At 29.5% G+C, this 18,813-nt stretch overlaps 1 protein-coding gene across 10 annotated transcripts in view; it reads left to right on the forward strand.

Annotated features, from left to right (window-relative positions):
- LOC142229417 (uncharacterized) overlaps positions 1 to 18,813 on the forward strand; it is a 250,695-nt gene that overhangs the window by 210,546 nt on the left and 21,336 nt on the right. For all 10 annotated transcript variants that reach the window (XM_075299974.1, XM_075299973.1, XM_075299980.1 and 7 more), the window contains one exon: positions 12,324 to 13,253. In XM_075299974.1, the coding sequence (XP_075156089.1) occupies positions 12,360 to 13,253 (894 nt within the window). In that variant the 5' untranslated portion in view covers positions 12,324 to 12,359. The remainder of the gene's footprint in view (positions 1 to 12,323; positions 13,254 to 18,813) is intronic.

Here is an 18,813-nt window from a genome sequence, read left to right on the forward strand (position 1 = left end):
ATTGGGAAAAAAATTTCTATAGAAATAAAATTTTGACAAAAATTTCTATAGAAATAAAATTTTGACAAAATTTTCTATAGAAATAAAATTTTGACAAAATTTTCTATAGAAATAAAATTTTGACAAAATTTTCTATAGAAATAAAATTTTGACAAAATTTTCTATAGAAATAAAATTTTGACAAATTTTTCTATAGAAATAAAATTTTTACAAAATTTTCTATAGAAATAAAATTTTGACAAAATTTTCTATAGAAACAAAATTTTCTATAGAAATAAAATTTTGACAAAATTTTCTACAGAAATAAAATTTTGACAAAATTTTCTATAGAAATAAAATGTTGACAAAATTTTCTACAAAAATAAAATTTTGACAAAATTGTCTATAGAAATAAAATTTTGACAAAATTTTCTATTGAAATAAAATTTTTACAAAATTTTCTATAGAAATAAAATTTTGACAAAATTTTCTATAGAAACAAAATTTTTACAAAATTTTCTATAGAAGTAAAATTATGACAAAATTGTTTATAGAAATAAAATTTTGACAAAATTTTTTATAGAAATAAAATTTTGGTAGATTATTTTTGGCTCGAGTGGCAACCATGATTATGAACCGAATAAAATTTTAACAAAATTTTCTATAGAAATAACATTTTGACAAAATTTTCTATAGAAATAAAATTTTGACAAAATTTTCTATAGAAATAAAAATTTGAAAAAATTTTCTATAGAAATAAAATTTTAGTAGATTATTTTTGGCTCGAATGGCAACCATGATTATGAATGATTATGGACCAATTTTTATAGACCGATATGAGCATTGTTATTAGTGGCCATATACTAACACCACGTTGCAAATCGGATCGGATGAATTTTGCTCCTCCAAGAGGCTCCGGAGGACAAATCTTGGGATCGATTTATATGGGAGCTATATATAATTATGGACCGATATGGACCAATTCTTGCATGGTTGTTAGAGACCATAAACATAAAACACGTACCAAATATCAACCGGATCGGATGAATTTTGCTCCTCCAAGAGGCTCCGGAGGACAAATCTGGGGATCGATTTATATGGGGGCTATATATAATTATGGACCGATATGGACCAATTCTTGCATGGTTGTTAGAGACCATAAACTAACATCACGTACCAAATTTCAATCGGATCGGATGCAATTTGCTTCTCTTTGAGGCTTCGCAAGCCAAATCTGGAGATCGGTTTATATGGGCGCTATATATAATTAAGGACCGATATGGACCAATTTTTGCATGGTTGTTAGAGACCATATAACAATACCATGTACCAAATTTCAGCCGGATCGGATGCAATTTGCTTCTCTTTGAGGCTTCGCAAGCCAAATCTGGGGATCGGTTTATATGGGGGCTATATATAATTAAGGACCGATGTGGACCAATTTTTGCATGATTGTTAGAGACCATATACCAACACCATGTACCAAATTTCAGCCGGATCGGACGAAATATGCTTCTCTTAGAGGCTCCACAATCCAAATCTGGGGATCGGTTTATATGGGGGCTATATATAATAAAGGACCGATATGGACCAATTTTTGCATGGTTGTTAGAGACCATATACCAACTCCTTGTACCAAATTTCAGCCGGATCTGATGAAATATGCTTCTCTTAGAGGCTCCACAAACCAAATCTGGGGATCGGTTTATATGGGGGCTATATATAATTATGGACCGATGTGGACCAATTTTTGCATGGTTGTTAGAGACCATATACCAACATCATGTACCAAATTTCAGCCGGATCGGATGAAATTTGGTTCTCTTTGAGGCTCCGCAAGCCAAATCTGGGGGAACGGTTTATATGGGGGCTATATATAATTATGGACCGATGTCGACCAATTTTTGCCTGATTGTTAGAGACCATATACTAACACCATGTACCAAATTTCAGCCGGATCGGATTAAATATGCTTCTCTTAGAGGCTCCACAAGCCAAATCTGAGGGTCCCTTTATATGGGGGCTATACGTAAAAGTGGACCGATATGGCCCATTTTCAATACCATCCGACCTAAATCGATAACAACTACTTGTGCCAAGTTTCATGTCGATAGCTTGTTTCGTTCGGAAGTTAGCGTGATTTCAACAGACGGACGGACGGACATGCTTAGATCGACTCAGAATTTCACCACGACCCAGAATATATATACTTTATGGGGTCTTAGAGCAATATTTCGATGTGTTACAAACGGAATGACAAAGTTAATATACCCCCATCCTATGATGGAGGGTATAAAAAGGCAGATTAAATACGTATATAATTAAGTTTAAAGTTTCTATAGAAATAAAATTTTGACAACATTTTCTATAGAAGTAAAATTGGAAAAAAAATTTCTATAGAAATAAAATTTTGACAAAACTTTCTATAGAAATAAATATAGACAAAATTTTCTATAGAAATAAATTTTGACAAAATTTTCTATAAAAATAAAATTTTGACAAAATTTTCTATAGAAATAAAATTTTGAAAAAATTTTCTATAGAAATAAAATTTTGACACAATTTTCTATAGAAATAAAATTTTGACAAAATTTTCTATAGAAATAAAATTTTGACAAAATTTTCTATAGAAATAAAATTTTGACAAAATTTTCTATAGAAATAAAATTTTGACAAAATTTTCTATAGAAATAAAATTTTGACAAAATTTTCTATAGAAATAAAATTTTGACAAAATTTTCTATAGAAATAAAATTTTGACAAAATTTTCTATATAAATAAAATTTTGACAAAATTTTCTATAGAAATAAAATTTTGACAAAAATTTCTATAGAAATAAAATTTTGACAAAATTTTCTATAGAAATAAAATTTTGACAAAATTTTTTATAGAAATAAAATTTTTACAAAATTTTCTATAGAAACAAAATTTTGACAAAATTTTCTATAGAAATACAATTTTGGTAGATTATATTTGGCTCGAGTGGCAACCATGATTATGAACCGAATAAAATTTCAACAAAATTTTCTATAGAAATAAAATTTCAACAAAATTTTCTATAGAAATAAAATTTTGACAAAATTTTCTATAGAACTAAAATTTTGACAAAATTTTCTATAGAAATAAAATTTTGACAAAATTTTCTATAGAAATAAAAATTTGAAAAAAATTTTCTATAGAAATAAAATTTTAGTAGATTATTTTTGGCTCGAGTTGCAACCATGATTATGAACCGATATGGACCAATTTTTGTGTGATTGGGGATCGGCTATATATAACTATAGACCGATATGGACCAATTTTGGCATGGTTATTAGCGGCCATATACTAACACCACGTTGCAAATTTCAACCGGATCGGATGAATTTTGCTCCTCCAAGAGGCTCCGGAGGACAAATCTGGGGATCGATTTATATGGGGGCTATATATAATTATGGACCGATATGGACCAATTCTTGCATGGTTGTTAGAGACCATAAACTAACACCACGTACCAAATATCATCCGGATCGGATGAATGTTGCTCCTCTAAGAGGTTCCGGTGGTCAAATCTGGGGATCGGCTTATATGGGGGCTATATATAATTATGGACCGATATGCACCAATTTTGGCATGGTTGTTAGAGACAATATACTAACACCACGTACCAAATTTCAATCGGATCGGATGAAATTTGCTTCTCTTTGAGGATCCGCAAGCCAAATCGGGGGATCGGTTTATATGGGGGCTATATATAATTATGGACCGATGTGGACCAATTTTTGCATGGTTGTTAGAGACCCTATACTAACACCATCTACCAAATTTCAGCCGGATCGGATGAAATTTTCTACTCTTAGAGGCTCCACAAGCCAAATCTGGGGATCGGTTTATATGGGGGCTATATATAATTATGGACCGATGTGGACTAATTTTTGCATGGTTGTTAGAGACCGTATACTAACACCATGAACCAAATTTCAGCCGGATCGGATGAAATTTGCTTCTCTTAGAGGTTCCGCAAGCCAAATCGGGGGATCGGTTTATATGGGGGCTATATGTAATTATGGACGGATATGGACCAATTTTTGCATGGTTGTTAGAGACCATATACTAACACCATGTACCAAATTTCAGCCGGATCGGATGACATTTGCTTCTCTTACAGGCTCCGCAAGCCAAATCGGGGGATCGTTTTATATGGGGGCTATATATAATTATTGAGCGATGTGGACCAATTTTTGCATAGATGTTAGAGACCATATACTAACACCATGTACCAAATTTCAGCCGGATCGGATGACATTTGCTTCTCTTACAGGCTCCGCAAGCCAAATCGGGGGATCGTTTTATATGGGGGCTATATATAATTATTGAGCGATGTGGACCAATTTTTGCATAGATGTTAGAGACCATATACTAACACCATGTACCAAATTTCAGCCGGATCGGATGAAATTTGCTTCTCTTAGAGCAATCCCAAGCCAAATTGCGGCGTCCGTTTATATGGGGGCTATACGTAAAAGTGAACCTATATGGACCAATTTCTGCATGGTTGTTAGAGACCATATACTAACACCATGTACCAAACTTCAGCCGGATCGGATGAAATTTGTTTCTCTTAGAGCAATCCCAAGTCAAATTTGGGAGTCCTTTTATATAGGGGCTATACGTAAAAGTGGACCGATATAGCCCATTTGCAACACCATCCGACCTACATCAATAACAACTACTTGTGCCAAGTTTCAAGTTGATAGCTTGTTTCGTTCGGAAGTTAGCGTGATTTCAACAGATGGACATGCTCAGATCGACTCAGAATTTCACCACGACCCAAAATATATATATACTTTATGGGGTCTTAGAACAATATTTCGATGTGTTACAAACGGAATGACAAAGTTAATATACCCCCATCCTATGGTGGAGGGTATAAAAATCGTTGCATCGCTTGTCAAAAAATCTGATTTATTTGCTTTTAACGTAAATACTTTGTAACAAGGGGGAATTTTTTTATCGAAAATTCCGTTCCCATAGATAAATTCCTAGATTTGACTTCTTGATGTGATACCCAACTTTTTTTGAACAAAATGCAAGAGCTTGACTTGCATGGCATGTGGTTTCAATAAGACGGTGCCATATGCCACACAGTACACATAACAATGAAGTTATTGAGAAGCGAATTAGGATTCGGCCCAGTCGAAATTCCCTCCGTACATATATGTATGTAATATATAGTGTATTTCGATTTGGTTTTTGCAAATCTTCTGACAAATGTGCTAAATCTCTTGACATTGTACAGTTCATTAAAGAAAATTTAATTCAATGTTGAATTGCAATAAATAACCCATGTGCTCGTTGGTTAATGCCATCCTCTACCACATTAAAAACCGCAAACTAAATAAAATCCCTACAACATCAATAGGTGAATTTATTTCTGAGACTGTAATTATAATTGATGTATATAAAAATCCAATATTGGATGAAAACAGAAAAACATGACACGATGATGATGATGATTTGAGATTTATATTTGGGTCAAACAATTGAACGATGTGTTTAGCAAATTTCTTTATGTTTTTCGCTTAATTTGTGACTTTCAATCCCATGATGATTGAGTTCAAGTACAATCTATGGCATAACCGAATTATTCATTGCTGTCATAGGAACTGCAATCAAATTATGGTATATATGCAGATAGACAGGAATTGGAATATTTTGTGTCACTACTCTGTCGCCTTAACCCTTTCACTACCGAAATAAACCTAATGATAAAAACTTTTATTTTTCTTCTGTTTTTACTTGTACTAACAGCATGTAGAATACAAATTGTCATTTTGGAAACCTACCTCAATAACGTCAAGAGTTATATGAGCTTGTTCTGAAAATTTAATTCTTGAATTGTGACCAAATGGCCTTACGAAAATAAACGCTATTTGGCCTATAATATCTTTCAAAGTATGAGCAAAAATATTAAAAAAGAACCCGTAAAAGTATCAGCTATAGTTTTTGTATAAATGTCCACACGCTCACAAAAAATCGCTTCTGTAACATATACTCCCAAACATATTTTGCTTCAAGCATATATATTTTTGGGTATTGCCCAAACATTTATATGTTTGATCTCTTCCAATATATAATATGTTTGAAAGCATATTGGTCTAAACAATATATGTTTGGGTAGTCTAAGTTCCAAACATTTTGTATTTTTGCATCCAAATTCAATAATGTTGTCTTCCAAAAAACAATATGTTATTATGTGAACATATAATATGTTTGGAAGCATTTTGCACCCAAAAATATTATAAGCTTAAAAAAATTCTCCCAAACAATATTGTGCTCAAAATTGTATTTATTTATATATTTACAATCATAATAAATTATGAAAATAAACAGGTAATATAGGTGCTAACAACATAGGTTTTCGACCTGAATGCTCAAAATTTTGTTTCTGCCTAATTGTATATTCCCCCACATCTTTCTCACTTCCACGAGATTTTTTAGTTCTTAGCACCTTTTTCTGTAATACAAACATTGTAGAAGAAATTATTCAATTTTATGATTTTTTTTTTATTTTAATTTTACCTTTTGCCGGACGGGGATTCGAACAGCGGACCACACAGTTTGTAAGGATCAAAGAAGTAGCTGATCAATTGCCCAAGGGAAAATAAAATGTTAATTTTGTAATAACAAGCAACAACCACCAACTTAATTCAATATCGCTCCCTGTTAAATAGCGCTCCATGCTACTAAACACATATATGTTTATAGGCTATTTCTAAATTAATATATGTTTGCATCCAAGCATATTATATTTACAAACATTTTATGTCCCAAACATAATATGTTCTAACATATTAACATATATGTCCCAAACATGTTATGCTAGTTTATGAACATTATATGCTTGCACTCAAAAATATTGTGTTTAAAAATTTGTGTTCCAAACATATAATGTTTATAGCCAAACATATGAAAAACAGTCTTTTTCATCCGTGCATTTACTAGAAACATACAGTACAAAAATTGTCTCAAATTTTCGTATTTTTCGTTTATTGTTAAAGAAGTTTATAAAAATGTATTTTAGACCTCACCAATATGGACAATATTTATAGCTTATTTAGATTCAAAATAACATCGAGAAATAAATCGAAACTAATTGGGAAAATATAATTTGGTGTCTTTTTCGAATGTCCTTCTCAGTGGACATCGGTAGTGAAAGGGTTAAGAACAATAATAAATTTCATGTAAATCTGCCATCAAATTTTGATTTCTCGAGGATAAGCAAAGAATTTCGTCAGACCTAAAACGTCTGTCTCAAGCGACACTGGCTACACAGAAAATTTGTTTATTTGATCTAATCACGAATGTAATTATCCCAATATTTTTTATACCCTCCACCATAGGATGGGGGTATATTAACTTTGTCATTCCGTTTGTAACACATCGAAATATTGCTCTAAGACCCCATAAAGTATATATATTCTGGGTCGTGGTGAGTCGATCTAAGCATGTCCGTCCATCCGTCCGTCCGTCTGTTGAAATCACGCTAACTTCCGAACGAAACAAGCTATCGACTTGAAATTTGGCACAAGTAGTTGTTGATGTATGTCGTATGGGATTGCAAATGGGGCATATCGGTCCATTTTTACGTATATCCCCCATATAAACGGACCCTCAGATTTGGCTTGCGGAGACTCTAGCCGAAGCATATTTCATCCGATCCGGTTGAAATTTGGTACATGATTTTGGTGTATGGTCTCTAACAACCATGCCAAAATTGGTCCATATCGGTTCATAATTATATATAGATACATATAAACCGATCCCCAGATTTGGCTTGCGGAGCCTCAAAGAGAAGCAAATTTCATCCGATCTTGATGAAATTTGGTACATGGTGTTAATATATGGTCTCTAACAACCATGCAGAAATTGGTGAACATCGGTCCATAATTATATATAGCCCCCATATAAACCGATCCCCAGATTTGGCTTGCGGAGCCTCAAAGACAAGCAAATTTCATCCGATCTTGATGAAATTTGGTACATGATGTTGGTGTATGGTCTCTACCAACCATGCAAAAATTGGTCCACATCGGTTAATAATTATATATAGCCCCCATATAAACCGATCCCCAGATTTGGCTTGCGGAGCCTCTAAGAGAAGAAAATTTCATCCGATCTTGATGAAATGTGGTACATGGTGTAAGTATATGATCTCGTGCCAGAATTGGCCCATTTCGGTCGATAATTATATATAGCCCCCATATAAACCGTTCTCCAGATTTGACCTCCGGAGCTTCTTGGAGGAGCAAAATTCATCCGATCCAGTTCAAATTTGGAACGTGGTGTTAGTACACACAAAAAATTTTTTCTCTGATTCAATCACCAAATTAATTGATCCAATTAATTTTTTAATTGAAATGTCTTCAATCACGAAAATGATAGTATCAATCACAGTTTTAATTGGGCATAGAAAAAATTCTTGATTAAAAAATTAATTGATTTTTCCAGCAGAATTCAATTAATTTTTTAATTGATTCAATTAAAAATTTAATTGATGTTGATTGCAAAACGCAATTAATTTATTAATTAAAAAGGGTAACTATTTTTAATTACTTAGTTAGATTGGCTTAGAGTTTTTATTTGGATTAACAAATGATTGTTTGAAATACATTTTTAATTAAAAAAGTAAAAACAAATCAGCACTTTTTTTAACTGAATTAGTCTTCCGAATTTGATTAAAAAGGTAATTGTATCAATTAATTTTTTAATTAAACATTTTAAAAATTTCAATCATTGACTTAATTAACTTAATGTTTCTATCATGATTAAAAAGTTAATTGTATCAATTAAGTTATTAATTGAAAAAATTTTCAAGTTCAATTAACTTTTTAATTGGAAATATTTTGGTGATATTTTTTTCTGTGTATATGGCCGCTAACAACCATACCAAAATTGGTCCATATCGATTCATAATCATGGTTGCCACTCGAGCCAAAAATAATCTACCAAAATTTTATTTCTATAGAAAATTTTGTCAAAAGTTTATTTCTATAGAAAAATTTGTAAAAATTTTATTTCTATAGAAAATTTTGTTAAAATTTCATTTCTATAGAAAAATTTGTCAAAACTTTATTTCTATAGAAATTTTTGTGAAAATTTTATTTCTATAGAAAATTTTGTCAAACTGAATTATATACGTATTTAATCGGTCTTTTTTGATATAATATATACCACGTATAGACTTACTTACAATTTAGAAGACGGTGTTAGATAGCTTGCCATCGGCAAGCGTTACCGCAACTCAAGTAATTCGATTGTGGATGGCAGTGTGTAGAAAAAGTTTCTACGCAATCCATGGTGGAGGGTACATAAGCTTCGGCCTGGCCGAATCATGGAAATGATATTAGAAGTCACAGAAATAATAGGAAAATAATACAATTTATTACACACGTTTTTTTTTTGTATTTTCCAATATATAGTTAAATTTTATAGTTAAATTTTATAATATTTCATGTTAGCCTGATACCGAAACAGGCAATTGACGTCCAAATGCATTATATCTAATTATACAATTATTTTTCGAGCTTTATGGACAGATATAGATTAAGGAACATGGTTAATAGAGCCATTGAAAAGAAAACGCCAGATGCCAATCTATACACGCCTGGACTGTACATGTTTCGGTTCGGGCGAATGAACCTTTCCACAGCCTTTAGTATAGATCTGGCTGGGAGAGATAACTCAATTTTGGGCCCTTTATGCTAACTCCTTATGGAGAAAAAATTTGGGAAATTTCCTCTTACAAATTGAATCATCTTTTCTCCCACTGTACATCATCTTTTCATATAACTTACAAGTCCCTTAATCTTATTTTTATTTCGTTTTGTTACATAGTAATGCAACAACACGAAATTTATCGAAGAATAATTATATAATTAGTTAAATTTTATAGTTAAATTTGAGTACAAATATTTAACCTTCGAATAGTATGTATATATAAAAACATATTATTTCCGACCAAGTTGTCAATTATATTTCTAATTTGTATCGGATTATTTTCATTGGAAGTTAATGTTTTTTAGTTAAAAAAAAAAAAAAAAAAAAAAAAAAAAAAAAAAAAAAAACTATTGACCGATTTCACTTTTTAATTTTATTATTTATATAGCACCAGAGGATGGGGGTATTCCAAATTTGTCATTCAGGTTGTAACACATCGAAAATATTTATATTCTAGGTCGTGGTGAAATTCTGCGTCAATCTAATCCGATCCGTCCGCCCGTCTGTTGTATTCACGCTAAATTCCGAATGAAACCGGATCAAATCAAATTTAGTTCAACGTTTCCATAAATTTGATCAAATTTATCCTTTTTAATAGTATTTTAAAATTTTTACTCTGAAATTGGAAAGTTGATCCGCTGGAGGGAGTTTTGGTCCTTCTGTGACAAAAAAAGTGGGTCCAAAATAAAATATCGTTGTGGCAACGCTGTAGGTATAAAACCCCCTATAAACCAACACCGAAGCCTCTTGGAAGTGCCAAATTTTTCTGATCCGGTTTAAATTTAGTATTTGATGTTTGTATATCCTCTTTGAACCCATGCAAAAATTGATCTATATCGGTTCATAATTATATATAGCTCCCATATAAACTGATCCATAGATTTGATTTACGAAGCCTCTGTAATTACCATGTGAAAATTGGCTCATATCGTCTCGTAATAATTTATAGTCTTCTTTTATTTATATCGATAAAGAACTATAGAGGCTTATATAGAAATTTAATCTACCTCTTTATGTATTATAGACTCCATACGGACTAACTTACTATTTAGAGAAGAATTTTTAAAATATTTTCCTATTTAATTTCAACAAACAATAAAAAAAAAAAAACTTCCATGGATGTGGAAAAGTTCAACGACACAGATTTTTTTAATGTTATTTTAATTGTTTATACATTTTTTTTAATTGTCTGATCCGCATTTTCTAACATAATACTATAGGACGGATGTCCACAATTTCAACAGACGTTGCACAGAATTTGGTTCACTTCTTAAGGTGTAATCCGAATTCAGTGTTTTAGATGTGGTTTAAAAATATTGTGATATTTTGCGAAATAAACAATTTTATTTCTATAGAAAATTTTTGTCAAACTTTTATTTCTGTAGAAAATTTTGTCGAAATTTTATTTCTATAGAAAATTTTCTCAAAATTGTATTCCTATAGAAAATTTTGTCAAAATTTTATTTCTATCGAAAATTTTGTCAAAATTTTATTTCTATAGAAAATTTTGTAAATATTTTATTTCTCTAGAAAATTTTGTCAAAATTTTTTTTCTATAGAAAATTTTGTCAAAATTTTATTTCTATAGAAAATTTTGTCAAAATTTTATTTCTGTAGACAATTTTCTCAAAATTTTATTTCTATAGAAAATGTTCTCAAAATTTATTTCTATAGAAAATTTTGTCAAAATTTTATTTCTGTAGAAAATTTTATTAAAATGTTATTTCTGTAGAGAATTTTGTCAACATTTTATTTCTATAGAAAATTGTGCCAAATTGTATTTCTATAGAAAATTTTCTCAAAATTGTATTTCTAAAGAAAATGTTCTCAAAAATTAAGAAAATTTTATATATAGCTCCCATATAAACCGATCCATAGATTTGATTACGAAGCCTCTGTAATTACCATGTGAAAATTGGCTCATATCGTCTCGTAATAATTTATAGCCTTCTTTTATTTATATCGATAAATAACTAAAGAGTCTTATATAGAAATTTGATCTACCTCTTTATGTATTATAGACTCCATACGGACTAACTTACAATTTTTAGAGAGAATTTTTAAAATATTTTTCCTATTTAATTTCAACAAATAATAAAAAAAACACAAAAAACTTCCATGGGTGTGAAAAAGTTAAACGACACAGATTTTTTTAATGTTATTTTAATTGTTTATAAATGTTTTTAATTGTCTGATCCGCATTTTCTAACATAATACTATAGGACGGATGTCCACAATTTCAACAGACGTTGCACAGAATTTGGTTCACTTCTTAAGGTGTAATCCGAATTCAGTGTTTTAGATGTAGTTTAAAAATATTGTGATATTTTGCGAAATAAACAATTTTTATAATTTTATATGATTTTTAATTTCATATGATTTTTAATTCTATTGCTTGTCTGAAAAATTTGACATCAACTATTTTCAAAAATTCGCAATTTTTTTAGAATTGTTTTCGATTTTTTTTTCGAAAAATTAGAAATATTTTAGTGATTTTTCATTCTGTGTACTATTCAAGCAAATCTATTCCAGTTAAACATTTCATTGCATTTTAAATTGAAATCCCCGTTTTTTTTTTCTTCCAGATAATTGCCGAAGACATTTGAAATAATTTCATAATTATGGCGACCACTATAGGTCCCACAAGAAAACCCCAACCTGCAATACCACCACCATCATCATCATCATCATCCACACCACCAAATCGAACACATTTCACACAAAATTCACCACAATTGACCAATAAACGTGGACACATTAGATCAGCCTCTTTGGAAAATGCCAATGCATTAATATCGAAAAATACTCTGGGTCTACCGACAGTACAACCAGGACACACAGGAACTCTAAAATCACGCAATGAACAAAAACGTATGCGTAATAAATTTGGAAGTCACAGCAATTTAGATGATTTCGTCCAGCAGGGACGTAACAAATTCAATAACATAAGACAAATATTTGAGATTACCAAGGGAAATAGCAAAACCAATAAACATTCTCATAATGCATCCATGGATGATGGTAATGACCATCAATTACAATCATTGCCACCAATGATGACAACTTCATTAACTTGTTCTTCCTCATCTCCTTCTGCCTATTCGTCTTCATCCAACAATCTATCAAATACCTCTTCTGCTGTGGCAATGGGTCAAAAATATTCACCATTGGTGCCATTGTCAAAGCGTACAACGCCTACATATCAACAACAATCGGGTGGAAGAAAACCACCTTTGGCCTCTCCAAATATGACAATGGGAACGCCTCCACTAAATGGATGTGGAAGTGGAAATCGTAACAGTATTACGGATGGTAATGAACGTTTAAATATAAATGAACAATTGGAAGCTATGTCGAGCAATAATAAACCAATCAAATCACCGCAACAACAACAATCGCAGCAACATTCTCCACATTACCAGCAACATCAGCAGCAGCAGAGGCAAAACTTTCAACTGCAACAGCAGCGTATGCAAAGTCATGTTGCCTCGGAAGCCCAGAGACAACAAGAAAAGGTAAGAGGGCCAGTAACAATCCAATGAAAACAAGAGCTATCAAACAAGTGGTTTGGATTCCCGATTTGAAAGTTGTGCAAATTTGGGTGCTATGAATATCAGCTCTATGAAAATTAGCCCCAAACCCAAATGAAATAGTTCCCAAAAAACTATATGGAAAACAAAAACACCAAATTTTTATATTTTTTGGGAAGTAATTTCATTTTATTTTTGGCGTCAGTTTACGTTATGAAAATAAACCCCAACAATTCAAATAAAAATAAACACCAATTTCCTTTTTGGGATTATGCTTCGTCTTCAAGTGGGGCCTATTTTAACATTGTAGGATTTGACTATGGTAACAACTATGTACACTTTTGTTGTTCTGAACAGCAGAACAACACAATTTGGTATTTGTGTAGCAAACTCGGTTACCACTCGTGTCAAAAAAAGTTTACCAAAATATTATCAATTTAGAAAAAAACCGTATTTTGAAGTTTGTCAAAATTTTATTTCCATAGAAATTTTTTCAACATTTTACTTCTATAGAAAATTTTGTCAAAATTTTATTTCTATAGAAAATTTTTTCAAAATTTTATTTTTATAGAAAATTTTGTCAAAAATTTATTTCTATAGAAAATTTTTTCAAAATTTTATTTTTATAGAAAATTTTATTTCTATAGAAAATTTTATAGAAATTTTATTTCTATAGAAAATTTTCTCAAAATTTTATTTCTATAGAAAATTTTGTCAACATTTTATTTCTATAGAAAATTTTGTCAAAATTTTATTTCTAACGAAAATTTTCTCAAAATTTATTTCTATAGAAATTTTTGTAAAACTTTTATTTCTATAGAAAATTTTGTCAAAATCTTATTTCTGTAGAAAATTTTTTCAAACTTTTATTTCTAAAGAAAATTTTGTCAAAATTGTATTTCTATAGAAAATTTTGTCGAAAATTTATTTCTATAGAATTTTTTCTCAAAATTTCATTTCTATAGAAAATTTTGTTAAAATTTTATTTCTATAGAAAATTTTGTCAACATTTTATTTCTGTAAAAAATTTTGTCAAAATTTATTTCTATAGATGATTTTGTCAAAATTTTATTTCTATAGAAAATTTTGTGAACATTTTATTTCTATAGAAAAATTTCTCAAAATTTTATTTCTATAGAAAAATTTGTCAAAATTTTATTTCTATAGGAAATTTTCTCAACATTTTATTTCTATAGAAAATTTTGTTAAAATTTCATTTCTATAGAAAATTTTGTTAAAATTTATTTCTATACAAATTTTTGTCAAAATTTTATTTCTGTAGACATTTTTTTCTCGAAATTTTATTTCTATAGAAAATTTTGTCAAAATTTATTTCTATAGAAAATTTTGTCAAAATTTTATTTCTATAGAAAAGTTTGTCAAAATTTTATTTCTGTAGAAAATTTTGTCAAAATGTTATTTCTGTAGAGAATTTTTTCAACATTTTATTTCTATAGAAAATTGTGTCAAAATTGTATTTCTATAGAACATTTTCTCAAAATTTTGTCAACGTTTTATTTCTATAGAAAATTTTGTCAAAATTCTATTTTTCTAGACATTTTTGTAAAAATTTTATTTCTATAGAAAATTTTGTCAAAATTTTATTTCTGTAGAAAATGTTGTCAAAATTTAATTTCTATAGGAAATTTTGTCAAAAGTTTATATCTATAGAAAATTTTGTTAAAATTTTAATTCTATAGAAAATTTTCTCAAAATTTTATTTCTATAGACGTTTTTGTAAAAATTTTATTTCTATAGAAAATTTTGTCAACATTTGATTTCTATAGAAAATTTAGTCAAAATTTTATTTCTGTAGAAAATATTGTCAAAATTGTATTTCTATAGAAAATTTTGTCAAAATTTTATTTCGTTTTGTTATTGTTGTTTTTTTCTTTAATCATTGTTGTTGTTTTTGATTTCAGCTTAAAACCATGCATTGACTAAACTACAAGTGTAGCTTAACCAACAGAGGAATAGAATGTTTGCCAAATTTATTTGGGCAAAGCACTATAGACTGCAAGATGGTTGGATGGACGCATGTTCCGGAATTACCACATTCCTCATCACCATCCTCTACTTGCAGCAAAACTATCAATCAATTATTAGAATAAATTCAGGCAGTTCACCAAACCCAAAAGTAACCCACACTTGAACCTTCCGAAAAAAAGGTTTCCACGGTAGATAGTTTTTCTCCAAGTAGAGGATGCTGAAGAGGAATGTGGTAATTCCGAAAAGTGCGTCCATCCAACCATGTTGCAGTCTATAGGGCTTTGCCAAAATAAATTTGACAAACATTCTTTTCCTCTGTTGGTTAAGCTACACTTGTAGTTTAGTCAATGCATGGTTTTAAGCTGAAATCAAAAAACAACAACAATGATTAAAGAACAAAACCAACAATAACAAAACAAAACGAATGAAAAAAGAGGAAGCACGCTCAAAATAAACCCAGCCAACTGCACTCAAATCGATGATTTTACGGTGGCAATGGCAAAGAGTTATGTTTGTACGAAAATATTTCGGCATAAGCCTTCTATTGTGGAAACCTGTTTTCGGAAGGTTCAAGTGTGGTTTACTTTTGGGTTTAGTGAACTGCCTGAATTTATTCTGATAATTGGTTGATAGTTTTGTCAAACTTTTATTTCTATAGAAAATATTCTTAAACTTTTATTCCGATAGAACATTTTCTCAAAATTTTATTTCTATAGAAAATTTCCCCAAAATTTTATTTCTATAGAAAATTTTCTCAAAATTGTATTTCTATAGAAAATTGTGTCAAAATTTTATTTCTATAGAACATTTTGTCACAATTTTATTTCTATAGAAAATTGTGTCAAACTTTTATTTCCATAGATAATTTTGTCAAAATTTTATTTCTATACAAAATTTTGTCAAAATTGTATTTCTATAGAAAATTTTGTCAAAATTGTATTTCTATAGAAAATTTTGTAAATATTTTATTTCTTTAGAATATTTTGTCAAAATTTCATTTCTATAGAAAATTTTTTCAAATTTTATTTCTTTAGCAAATTTTGTTACAATTTTATTTCTATAGAAAATTGTGTCAAACTTTTATTTCCATAGATAATTTTGTCAAACTTGTATTTCTATAGAAAATTTTGTCAAAATTGTATTTCTATAGAAAATTTTGTCACAATTTTATTTCTAAAGTTTCTCAAAATTTTATTTTTGTAGACAATTTTCTCACAATTTTATTTCTATAGAAAATTTTCACAAAATTTATTTCTATAGATAATTTTGTCAAACTTTTATTTCTATAGAAAATTTTGTCAAAATTTTTTTTCTATAGAAAATTTTGCCAAAATTGTATTTCTATAGAAAATTTTGTCGAGATATTATTTCTATAGAAAATTTTCTTAAAATTTTATTCCTATAGAATATTTTCTTAAATTTTTTTTCCATTTTTTTGTCAACATTTTATTTCTATTGTTGTTTTTGATCTCAGCTTAAAACCATGCATTGACTAAACTACAAGTGTAGCTTAACCAACAGAGGAAAAGTATGCTTGTCAAATTTATTTGGACAAAGCCCTATAGACTGCAATATGGTTGGATGTACAGCAGTTTCCAAATTACCACATTCCTTATCAGCATCCTCTACTTGCAGCAAAACTATTAACCGATTCTCAGAATAAATTCGGGTAATTCACTCAACTCAAAGTGAACCACACTTGAACCTTCCGAAAAAAGGTTTGATAGTCGGCTACTGCCTAAACAAATTTGCAAGCACATCTCTTTTCCTTTGCCAAACTCAAATCATCGATTTGAATGTAGTTGGTTGCAACAAACATGATTACAGTACAAACCAACAATAAAAAACAAAACACGAATGAAGTAAGAGGAAGCACGCTCAAAATAAACCCAGCCAACTGCACTCAAATCGATGATTTGATGGTGGCAAAGGAAAAGAGATATGTTTGTACGAATTTATTTCGGCATAAGCCGGCTATCGTGTAAATCTGTTTTCGGAAGGTTCAAGTGGGGTTCACCATGGGTTTAGTGAACTGCCTGAATTTATTCTGATAATTGGTTGATAGTTTTGCTACAAGTAGAGGATGCTGATGAGGAATGTGGTAATCCGAAACGTGCGTCCATCTTGCAGTCTATAGGGCTTTGGCCAAATAAATTTGACAAACATTCTTTTCCTCTGTTAGTTAAGCTACACTTGTAGTTTAGTCAATGTATGGTTTTAAGCTGCAATAAAAAACAACAACAATGCTTGAAGAACAAAATCAACAATAACAAAACAAATGGAATGGAATGGAAATTTTATTTATATAGAAAATTTTCTCAAAATTTTATTTCTATAGAAAATTTTCTCAAAATTTTATTTCTATAGAAAATTTTCTCAAAATTTTATTTCTATAGAAAATTTTCTCAAAATTTTATTTCTATAGAAAATTTTCTCAAAATTTTATTTCTATAGAAAATTTTGTCAAAATTGTATTTCTATAGAAAATTTTCTCAAAATTTTATTTCTATAGAAAATTTTCTCAAAATTTTATTTCTATAGAAAATTTTGTCAAAATTTTATTCCTATAGAAAATTTTGCCAATATTTTATTTCTATAGAAAATTTTGTCAAAATTTTATTTCTATAGAAATTGTGTTTTATTTCTATAGAAAATTTTCTCAAAATCTTATGTCTATAGAAAATTTTGTCAAAATTTTATTTCTATAGAAAATAGCAAATATAGCAAATTTTCTCAAAATTTTATTTCTATACAAAATTTTATTTCTTATAAAAATTTTTTAAAAATTTTATTTCGATAGAATTTTTTTCAATTTTTTGTCTATAGAGAATTTTTTTTTTAAATTTTATTTCTATAGAAACATTTGTCAACACTTTATTTCTATAGAGAATTTGGATAATATTGTATTTTTATATATAGAAAGTTGAATAGTATGTAAAATGGGCCATATCGGACTACATTTAGGTAGAGCCCCTGTATAAACCGATTCCCAGATTTGACCTCCGGAGCCTCTTGGAGGAGTAAATTTCAACTGACGCTCTAATTAAATGAAAAAAATTTACAATCCAAAATTCAGTTTTTGACTTAAAATGGCCAAACAGCTTATTTTCTAAGACTTGTTTCGAAAAAGCTTCATCGAAAGTGCAAAACTTAGATAGAAGATCTCGGGATACTCTGAAAAAGAAATATTTGTGGAACAACTTTCAATTTTTTTATCAAATCAAAAATCAAATTGTATCTACTCATTTCAATTCTTTTCAATTTAGTCCAAATCAAAGTATTTCAATTCACTTCATTTCATTGACGTCCAATTCAAATCTCTGAAATACTCTGAAATTCAAAATTTTAATTCTATAGAAAATTTTCATCGTAGCTTCATCGAAGGTGCAAAACTTTAATAAAAGATCTCGGGATACTCTGAAAAAGAAATATTTGTGGAACAACTTTCAATTTTTTATCAAATCAAAAACCACATTGTATCTACTAATTTCAATTCTTTTCAATTTAGTCCAAATCAGAGCATTTCAATTCGCTTCATTTCATTGACGTTCAATTC

This window comes from Haematobia irritans, chromosome 3 (assembly GCF_050003625.1).
Source record: "Haematobia irritans isolate KBUSLIRL chromosome 3, ASM5000362v1, whole genome shotgun sequence".
NCBI lineage: Eukaryota > Metazoa > Arthropoda > Insecta > Diptera > Muscidae > Haematobia > Haematobia irritans.